This window comes from Chiloscyllium punctatum, chromosome 47, assembly GCF_047496795.1.
Source record: "Chiloscyllium punctatum isolate Juve2018m chromosome 47, sChiPun1.3, whole genome shotgun sequence".
NCBI classification, from domain to species: Eukaryota; Metazoa; Chordata; class Chondrichthyes; order Orectolobiformes; family Hemiscylliidae; genus Chiloscyllium; species Chiloscyllium punctatum.
In genome coordinates, this window is record NC_092785.1 from 26,424,389 (window position 1) to 26,435,141 (window position 10,753).

Genomic DNA, 10,753 nt, shown 5'->3' on the forward strand with positions numbered 1-10,753 from the left:
CCTGTACGTCTCAATGAGGTAAAAACAATGACTGCAGATGCTGGAAACCAGATTCTGGATTAGTGGTGCTGGAGGAGCACAGCAGTTCAGGCAGCATCCAAATAGCTTCGAAATCGACGTTTCGGGCAAAAGCCCTTCATCAAAGCTGCCTGAACTGCTGTGCTTTTCCAGCACCACTAATCCAGAATGTACGTCTCAATTGACGGTGCTGTCACAGATTGGACTCTGTCTGCACTTAAAAGGAGAGCCATTGCTGCCATCGATTTCCAACTGGATTATGGATTAGCAAAGTGGACAAGGGGGGGGCTCGTGCACTGCTTGTGTGCTGTTCTTAGATAACCTCAAAGTTAAAAATCACACAACACCAGGTTATAGTCCCACAGGTTTAATTGGAAGCACACTAGCTCTCAGATCAATGCTCCTTCATCAGTTGATTGTGGTCAGAAAATTAAAACAACTAAAACATCAGTCAGTGTATCCAGTCAATGTCGTGATTGTGGATTCAGGAGTGTTGCTGCTTACAGAATGGAAGTTTCATCTTTGAGTTCCAAATCGGTGGGCCATACCTTGCTGGAACGGATCGGCTGTGGGACCCTTGGCAGCGCCCTCGGCTAGGTGGTCCAGACCCATAATTTGCCTTCATCCGAAAGCTAGTGTGCTTCCAATTAAACCTGTTGGACTATAACCTGGTGTTGTGGGATTTTTAACTTTGTACACCCCAAGTCCAACACCAGCATCTCGAATTCATTAGATAACCTCACGATCATTCATTCCCCTTCTACCCTAACACTGGAAATCTGCAGGTAAACAGTTCCTATACGTGATCTCCAGGTAGGTACTGTTTACTGAGCGTACATCAGTGACTCGAAACTTCGCTTTCAATCCAGAATCCGGACATTAAACTTTTGCAAATGGTTGAGAGTGCTGCCGGTGTGTTTATCTGGGGGACTCGAAATGACCAAGAATTCATTCATAGTACAGGGTGCAAACTCCACTCGGCCCTTCTGCCCTTTCATTGCCTCTCTCTACAAACTAGTTATTACTATTGGAATCAGCAGGAACCTGCAATGAAATTTGAACAAACTTCTGCCAAATTTGCGAATAACACAAAAATAGGTGGGAAGGCAAATGATTGGGCTGGAACATGTATCCGAGGAACACATGATCCATTCCAGCGAAGTATGGACCACCGATTTGGAACTGAAAAATGAACTTCCATTCTGTATCCAGCAACACTCCTGAATCCACAATCACTACATTGACTGGATACACTGACTGACATCTTAGTTGTTTTAATTTTCTGACCACAATCACCTGATCTTGCATAATTTATCAAATCAGATTGTTGATCACGTTTAAACTTTTTGCTGTGTTTTATTTACTGCTTTGTATAAACAAAATTGGCATCCTGTCCCATTTTAAACAGACCGTCCCCACATAAGAGTATCGTTCAGAGTAAATTAGTCAAGTCATGCCAACATTTTATGAATCCAGCACCATCTGCTGGAGAATGCCCCTCCTGGCTAAGGTGGATGTTCAGAGCCAGTCAATATTCTTCAAGCATTTCTCATAAGTGTGCCCGGCCTAGCCTTCCCAAATACAACAGTGAAGCTGGCCTGCTTACCAATTGATGAAGGAGCTCTTCCCAGCTGAATGATTGCCCATCAGCATCACTGTGATCTTCTTCCTTGGAGCCAAGAGTCTGAGGCCCAGCTGCTTGGCGATTCCCACCAGTCCTATCGAGAGCAGATTTTTTTTAAAAATCAGAAATTTGGTGTTACGCCCATAAAAGTTTTACTTGTGGATGAATGGCGCGAATATGATTACCTCCGCTAGAAACTAGTTGATTGGTTTCCCTTTGACATCAGAGGCAACTCACTCACATTGCATCCATTTCACTTTGCTGCTTCAGCATAGGGTGTAGCTTGATGAATAAAATAGCTCAATTAAACAGAGAATATATATCTGTGTCTTATTCATCTGTTTTAATACAAAAATTAAAATGACAAGTGGACTACTAATGAACAGTTGTCATGGGAAAAGTTGTCTTCTGCTGAGTTGTATTGAAACAGGCACAATGTGTACACAGTCCCTTTTGACTGATCATGGCCAAGGTTGTTCTGGACGGTAGGTTGTGTTCTTCCTATTTCTACAGTTACAAGAGTGGATAAGGTTAGAGCACTTGAGTGATGATCATATCTAGTGACATTTGTTGCTTAACACCCAGGCCGAATTTTCAATGCATCGGATATGACCCGACAGAAGAATAGAGATTCTGCAATTGTGAGACTAAATCACAGAATTACAATTGCTTCCTTAATAAAAGGAGACATTCATTTCTGCTGCATCTCATTCTCTTAACGCTTGAATGCGACTTGTAGCTCGGGCAATGAGACAAAACCTGACGTCCCATTGATTTAATGGTTTTCTCCAGCACTCTGTCTATCTCTCTCTCTCTCTCTGTCTATCTCTCTCTCTCCCTCTCTGTCTATCTCTCTCTCTCTCTCTCTCTGTCGCTCTCTCTCTGTCTCTTTCTCTTGAATTAGAAGTATACTAAGCTCTAAGTTATGTTCCCACATCTGTAAATTTAACTCCAATTTGTCCAATTTGTAATTGCATTATCATCACATTCACATTTCTCCACTTTATCATGTCATTTGCATAATGAATTATTCTGAAAGCATGAACAAATTTCTTCTTTGTAATTCATTTATAGTGATAAATATGCAATACAGCAGCAATAGATTAAAATGTTGTCCGTTTCCTTTATTGAAATTGATCATAAGAGAGGAACTAAACAGCTGCTTGTAAACATAAGCTTTTAAGATATTGTTGCACATGAATGCTTGGGCACAGCAATGCCAAAGACACAAGTGAAGTATAGCAGCACACATTTTAATAATTTAAGAGTCCATGATCAACCACAATTCCCTTGAATGGCATAAACGACTCGAGGGATTGAATGGCCTACTCTTGCCCAGAAGACACGTCGTTTGTTATTACAATTTATAGGACGGGTAAGGTGATGGTTTTGTACGTGACATAAGACTTTATTAAAATCAGTCTTAAAACAGAATGAATGATACAACTTTGGGGGTGGCGAAAAGGAGCAGAGAGACCTCCGATTTCATGCACATGATTCTCTGGTGATGGCCAGGCAGCTTGACATACTTGTTAAGAAGTCTTATAGGAATTTTGGGTTCATACTGGTAGAGAATTTAAAAGCAAGGAAGTGATGCTATGCTTCTCCAAATCATTGGTCCAATCACATTTGGAGTATTGCGTTCTGTTCTGGGCACATTATATAATGAAGAATGTTGGAGTTCCGGACAGAGTGCAAAGTAGATGCACGATAATGATCCTCGGAATAAGGGATTTTAGATAAAAGGAAATATTAGAGAGATTGGGTTTAATTTCCTTGCAGAAGAAAAGATTGAGACATTGCCTTATTGAATTGTTCAAAATTATGAACAATTTTGACTGGGTAAAAACAGAGATTCCATTTCCAATAGTCCATGTGTCATAGTAAGTGTCAGAATTTCATTATTGTCAGCAAGAGAGCGAGGAGTAAGATCATGACAAAAACCGAAATCACTGCAGATGCTGGAAATCAGAAACAAAAACTGAAATTGCTGGAACAACGCAGCAGATCTACCAGTACCTGTGGAGAGGAAGCGTGTTCCTGGTCCATTGACACTCCTTCAGATGAGAAGAAATGTCTTCATTCAGGAATTTGGAATGTGCTACCTGGGAGAGTGCTGGAGGCAGATTAGATACGAGGTTTCAAACGTGAGTGATATATATTTGAAAATGATGAATGCAAGGGCTACGTAGATAGGACTGGAGAATGGGACGAGCTGGGTAGCTTTTTCAGGAGCCTATACAGACAGAATGGGTTCAATTGTTTCATCTATGATTCGATGTGTTCATTCAAAGGAATGATGACATTGTGCAATAGGCTGCATGACAAAAGAGAGTTGAGTTCGCTTCTGGGATGATAGAAAGTTCCGCCAATTGCCCAACAACTCCCTGGGATGTAGAAGACTGGAAGTTGATCAAAACGAAACGCATTAGTTCCACAGAGATTCAAAGGGTAGACACTGAGAAGCTGAATCTTAAGCTGGGGAGTTTATTATCTGGGATCATGGTCAGAGGATATGGGTTCAATCATTCACGCTTCACATTAGGAACAAAAGCCTCACATGAGTCATTGACTGGATTGTGAATTACTGTAAACCTGCAGAAGTGTGGACTATCGGATAAGAGAATGTTTAAGGCTGAGTCAGGCAACCGTTTCCATCCTTAAGGAATCGGAGTGTTTGGAGTGAACGCAGATACTTAGAGATTAACCTGAACGCCATCATTGGTTACATTGAAAAAGCTTGAGGAAATTCGCGATCCTCTTACTCTCACATTTCCAATGCCTTCACTCTGAATCGAACCATTCTGAAAATCATCTCCATCAGGACATTTTTTTTAAACTTTGATTTCGAAATGAATCTCCCTCTCCCGACAGGTTGTGCAATCGGAAAAGTACATGTCAGTTCACTGAGAATGCAAATTTCTCTCCTGATCCTTCACTAAAGAACCCAGTGCGAACCTCTGCACGACTCTCAATCCTTTGCCCACCCAGCGTACAGCTTTTCCATCCTCACTCTGATCATACCAGTCTATAAATTTCTATAAATTTCACCCTTTTGCTCTCACTTTGTACATATCACGTCGATTATATCATTCGTTCAATCTCATTGCCATTCCTGTACTTGGTACCGACGCCCATCTTTGCTGGCAGCATGAGGATCCACTGACCTTTGAGCAGACATTTGAAGTGAAATGCAGAGCTCAGGTTCAATATGTAACGTGTCACATAGGGAGACATATTGATAGAATTGTATAAATTCTCCAAAAAGCCTCCACATAAGCCATGGTACACACTGATAGATAGCCAGAGACTTTTCGCCAGGGGAGAATTGGCTGTCATGAGAGATCATAATGTTAAGGTGATTGAAGTAAGGTATAGGGGAGATCTCAGAGACAGGATCTTTACACAGAGAGTGGTGTGTGTGTGGAATGTACTGCCAGCGGTGGTAGTAGCTGCAGAGACATTAGGGAGATTTAAGCAACTGCGGGACAAACACGTGGACGGTAGTAAATTGGGCGGTGTGGAGGTTAGGTTGATCTTAGATTAAGGTAAATTTTCGGAACAATGTTGTGGGACACAGGGCCTGTGCTTTGCTGTACCGATCCACCTTCTAAGTTCTAAAACACGAGGCTGTGAGTTGTTGGAGTGCTTCCTGTATGTGCAGGGGGGTGGGGGTGGTGTCTGTGAGACAGAACCTCTCTGTGTTTGACTGTTTGATCCTCGAGTGTGTGTGAAACTATTTGGATGTGAGTGTGTAATTCTTTGTGTCTGTGAGTGACGTTATGTGAGTGCGTCTGTGGAGACCTGAGTGAGTGAGTGCGTGTGAGTAAGTGAGTAGTCGAGAGTGTGTGGTGCTGGAAAAGCACAGCAGCTCGTGCAGCATCCGGGGAGCAGGAGAATCGACGTTTCAGGCAGGAGCCCTTCATCAGGAATTAGTGAGTTGGTCAGTTCGTGAGTCAGTGTGTGCGACTGTGAAAATATATGTGTGAGAATGCATGTGCGTGTATTGTGGGTGAGAGTGAGTTGGTGAGTGAGCAAATGTGAGTGCGTGTGTGCGCGTTTGTGAGAGAGAGTGTATGAGAGAAAATCTGAGATTGTGTATGTGTGTGACATTACTCCACAGATCTCAGTGATAGTTCTACAAAAGTCCTGTTGAATGCTGCAAACCAGAGTTCAGCTGCAGCTAATTCAAGATTCGTGATACTTGAGAACCGAATGACTCACAAGCGCTTAAATAAATGTACCAGCTGCTGCCCTTCAAACACGGCAGAGAGGAACTGGAATCACGTTAAAAATATCTTTCACTCTGGGGGGGGGGTGGGTGATGGGGGTGGGGGAGGTGGTAAGTGTCCCTAAATAGGAGTCCTGCCTCAGAGAGTGAAATACCACTTCCGAACAGATTGATTCGAAAATATTTATAACTTCACTCTTTTCCCCAAACACTCACCCCCCCCCCACCCCCCGCCACGTTATCTTACCCTGACTTGAGTCCGTGTAAAGCAAGTGGCATTCCCTGAGAATGTTCTCGTTGACGGAGAGGCATAAATCCTCTGAAGAGTTTGAACTGGGCCGATGCTTCAGCAATCCTGACATGATGTTTGTGCTGAGAATGTGGCAGATTCCCTCAGACTGAGCGGGAACAGACCTGCCTTGAGCTCACCATCCGTCTTATTGGCACAGTCCGTAGACCAGCAAGGTCATGGGAAATGACAGGGCATGTCTCCAGGCCCACTCGGTACTCACTGTGTGTCCCCTCGTCCGTCAGGATGACCGCATTATAACAACAGTTCGACTCTCGGGTTTCTGAGCTAAAAATGTTCTGTGTCCACTTTAATTTATGCCGTGTACAATACAACGTATTCGTGAAGTTAAATCTGATATGTGTTAACTTTTCAAGACTTGGTTCATGTCTCGACCTGAGGGTCCTAGGGACAAGAGGAGGATATTCAGCCCCTCGAGTATCGTCTCGCATTCAATGCTTATCTGTGACATAGCATGATCGATTTTATAAAATGTTTGCATTTCAGGATCATAGGATGTTTGCATCACTGGTCAGGTCAGTATTTATTGATCCCCGGGCAGTTCAGAGTCAATCACATTGCTATGGGTCTGGTGTCACATGTCGACCAGACCAGGTGAGGATGGCAGATTTCCTTCGCTAAAAGACGTTAGAGAGTTAAGTTTTTGTTTGGTTTTTTTCCCAGATGGTGATTTCGTGACAATCATTAGACTCACAATTCCAGACTTTTTAATAGAATTCTCATCCTAACATGCTGTGATTTGAACCTGGGCTGCCAGAACATCACTGGGCTCTCTGGATAATAGTGCTAATATCATTGGGCAAAAGCTGCTGGCCTGTATCCCTTAATATCTTCGGTTAACAAAATATTATCGACCTCAGATTTAAAACTAACAACTCATCTAGCACCCACTGCTATTTGTTGAAGTGTATTCAAAGCCATGAGAAACTTAATCTAAATTAGTTATGTAAAATCGCATTTTGTTCTCGCATGCTAAGCGAGTATTAACAAGCATCAAGTCTAATACTTGACGTAAATCAATATGTAATAAAGATGTAGGTAATTTCACCATTTCCTGCCTCCTTTGATGACAGGTTTTCCTTAAGTACACTGTTAACGTCTTAAAAGTATCTTCAATGCAATGTTTAAAATTTTCCTTCTATCTTCGGTTTCTCGATGTTTGATAATCCACATTTTCATATCCATAGGAACAGACGAGAATGTGCGTCTGACCGATTCCTTCAGAATTATTAGTCCTGCCCCGCAGCCCAGGGCATATCTCACACTTGGTACGTTATCATCTCTCCCCCTGCTACATACGAAATACAGGGAGACGTTAAGTGACGATTTTGGGGCGTCGGGGGAGGAGGGATAGTATAAATTAAATAGTACAATGAAAAAGAGAGGCTTCAGCTTGGGTGTGGAACACTGTCAGCACGAGGGGTGGAAACGGGAGCCTGTCACTGTCCACTAAACCACCGCCCTTGCTGTCATCCAGAAACATTAACAATATCTCCTATATTGTCACCCAAATTGTTTATATAAATGACAAACAATTGTGGTCCCAACATCAATCCATCAGCATGTACAACAATCCTCTGTCTGAGTGAATCCAATCCAATCTTCAGTGAAGAAGACTTTATTTAAGAGTCCATCAGAATTCCTGATGAAGGGCTTATGCCCGAAACATCAAATCTCCTGCTGGTCGGATGCTGCCTGACTGGCTGTGCTTTTCCAGCACCACACTCTTGACACTAATCTCCAGTATCTGCAGTGCTCAGTCTGAAATCTGCTGCGCTCTTATCTTGATTCTCTCCAGCCTCGTTCTAGTTTCACCCCCAGTGGAAACCTCCCTGCTTCGATCTCATCCATTCCCTTCATCATTTTAGATGCTTCTGTAAGATTCCTCTCCCATTCTTCTCAACTCCAATGAGTATAGTCCCAGTCTACCCCATTTTTCTTCAGAAGGCAACACTCCCAAATCCGGAATCAGCTCAGTGACTGCCCCCTTCGAACATCCTCAGCTGGAACTGGATCTGACCAGAGAGTTTAACCACAGGGCAAGGCAGGCACAGAGAAACAGAGAGAGGGAGAGGTAGAGAGAGAGATAGAGGGGGAGAGGGAGAGAAGGAGAGAGAGAGGGGGGGGAGAGAGGAAGAGGGAGAGGGAAAAAGAGAGGGAGATAGGGAGATAAGGAGAGAGACGGAGAGATGAAGGGTGAGGGAGCGAGCGACACTCAGAGAGAGAGAGAGAAAGAGAGGGAGAGGAGAGAGAGAGTGGGAGATAGGGACAGAGACAGGGAGGGGGAAGGAGGGAGAGACGTTAGGGGGATAGAGAGAAGGAAAGAGGGAGAGGGGTGAGAGCGAGAGAGAAAGAGGAAATGAACGAAAGAGAGAGAGATTAGATTACTTACAGCGTGGAAACAGGGTCTTCAGCCCAACAAGTCCACACCGACGCGCAACCCACCCATTCCCCTCTTTACCTAACATTGTGGTCAATTTAGCATGGCCAATTCACCTGACCTGCACATTTTTTGGATTGAGGGAGGAAACCGGAGCACCCGGAGGAAACCCACGCAGACACGGGGAGAACGTGCAAACTCCACACAGTCAGTCGCCTGAGGCGGGAATTGAACCCAGGTCCCTGGCGCTGTGAGGCAGCAGTGCTAACCACTGTGCCACCGTGCCGCCTACAAAGTGGGAGACAGAGAGGGACAGAGAGAATGAGAGAGGGAGAGAAAGCAAGGGAGGGAGAGAGAGAGAGAAAGAGAGAGAGGGAGAGAGAAAGAGGAAATGAACGAAAGAGAGGAAGAGAAAATGAGGGAGAGAGAGTGGGAGAGAAGGGGAGAGAGAGAGAGAGGGATAGAGAGAGAGTGAGCGAGAGACAAAGAGAAAGGACGAGAGAGAGTGTGAGAGAGAGAGAGGGAGGGAGCGCTATAGATAGCAGGAAAGAGAGAGGGGGAGAAAGAGGGAAGGAGCGAGAGAGACTGAGAGAGAGAGAGTGGGGAAAGAGAGAGAGGGGAGAGAGAGAGACAGAGGAGGGGGGAGAGAGAGTGAGAGAGGGAGAGAGAGCAAGAGATAGTGAGGAAGAGAGAGAGGGAGGAAAAGAGGGAAGGAGTGAGAGAGAGGGAGAGGCAATCATAGAGAGAGTGGGAGAAAGAGGGAGAGAGACAAAGAAGGAGAGAGACAGTGAGGAATAGAGGGAGAGAAAGGCAGAAAGAGTGAGACGAAGAAGGAGAGAGAGAGAGAGAGAGAGAGAGAGTGAAAGACAGAGAGGGAGAGAGAGAGAAAATTGGAAAGAGACCGGGAAGGCACTGCCCCAGACTGGGAGGTCACTGCCCCAGACTGGGAGGTCACTGCCCCAGACTGGGAGGTCACTGTGTTGGACCAGTAGATCACTGTCACAGACCAGATGGTAACTGCGCCAGACCGGGAGGTCACTGCCCCAGACCGGGAGGTCACTGTCTCAGACCGGGAGGTCACTGTCTCAGACCAGGACATCACTGCCCCAGACTGGGAGGTCACTGACTGTGGGACTCTCTGTGTAACCCTGGGGAAGCCTGGCCCAAAGCGTACTGACATAAAAATGAAAAGGGGACAACAACTTGTTGGAGGAAAAGGCTGAGCAGAGGTTGATTTCAGAAAAGCAGGTGTCCGAGGCTGGGATGCTGTTGAGTATGGTGTTGGTGTCTGGGGTTGTGGGCGTGGTTGGGGACTCCGCTGTCAGGGGGGTTTATCGCAGCAGTCTTTTACCTTGGGGGGCTGATGGTGTTTGGCAATGTCCCAAAACTTCGTGAGACACTGCAACATGTCGACAGTGTCACCCGAGGGATCCCCGTGCCCCCCTGTGATGGTCATGGGCCAGTAATGTTTTTTTATTAATTTTAAAGAACCCCCCACCCCCACCCCACCCCCCACCCCCAATATTGGCCAATTTCCTTGGGACCAGGTGTAAAGGTCCCCTGTGAAGTGGATAATGTAACGTCTCTACCCTGTCTTTTGGACGGTGTCTGCCGGTGATCCAGGTGTAACACTAGCATCTCCTACCTTATTCCTGAAGTTCACACATTAACCAGGCCTTTTCTGTCTATTCTTGGTCATTTTCGTCTCTGGGCTGTTCTCACGACATGCGTGGGCTTGCCAAGCGCCCACAGCTGGCGTCTCCCGGCAGAGGGTGAATGTCTACCCTGTTGGTGTCCTGCACATCCTGGGTTGATCTCTAAGTGCTGTGCCATGGCTTCCGAGGAAACAAACAAAGAGAGTGCTCACAGAACACACAGGCAGAGAGTGATTGACAGGTCAGGCAATACAGGTACAAGGTAAAAGCACTGAACAAACGCAGTCAGGTGGGACACCTGATATTGATAAATCAGGTCCTCAGTGACTACAGAACAAGCAGAGAAGGATGAGGGCGTTATTACCTTCTTAATAAAACTTATGCAGAACTTTTATTTCAGAAGCACCGATGGTTCCTTAAAAGAAAAACCATCAGCAAATGGAAAATAAATCAAGTCACCTCTGGAACTTCAGCTGCAGGGATTTAGACAGGCAAATGTGCATGCAAGGCCAAACACAAAGAGACAACATTTCTC

At 45.1% G+C, this 10,753-nt stretch overlaps 2 protein-coding genes across 4 annotated transcripts in view; both read right to left on the reverse strand.

The window, feature by feature from the left end:
* Positions 1–10,753, reverse strand: part of LOC140468458 (uncharacterized) — a 1,057,462-nt gene that overhangs the window by 571,312 nt on the left and 475,397 nt on the right. The gene's annotated exons all lie outside the window — the stretch shown is intronic.
* LOC140468549 (uncharacterized) overlaps positions 1–10,753 on the reverse strand; it is a 54,052-nt gene that overhangs the window by 26,224 nt on the left and 17,075 nt on the right. For 2 of the 3 annotated variants that reach the window (XM_072564641.1, XM_072564639.1), the window contains exons 1-2: positions 6,121–6,412; positions 1,625–1,736 (exon numbers count right to left, since the gene is read on the reverse strand). In XM_072564641.1, coding sequence (XP_072420742.1) covers positions 1,625–1,736; positions 6,121–6,235 — 227 coding nt within the window. In that variant the 5' untranslated portion in view covers positions 6,236–6,412. Of the gene's footprint in view, positions 1–1,624; positions 1,737–6,120; positions 6,413–10,753 lie in introns of those variants that run through there. The other variant, XM_072564640.1, reaches the window with a different exon arrangement.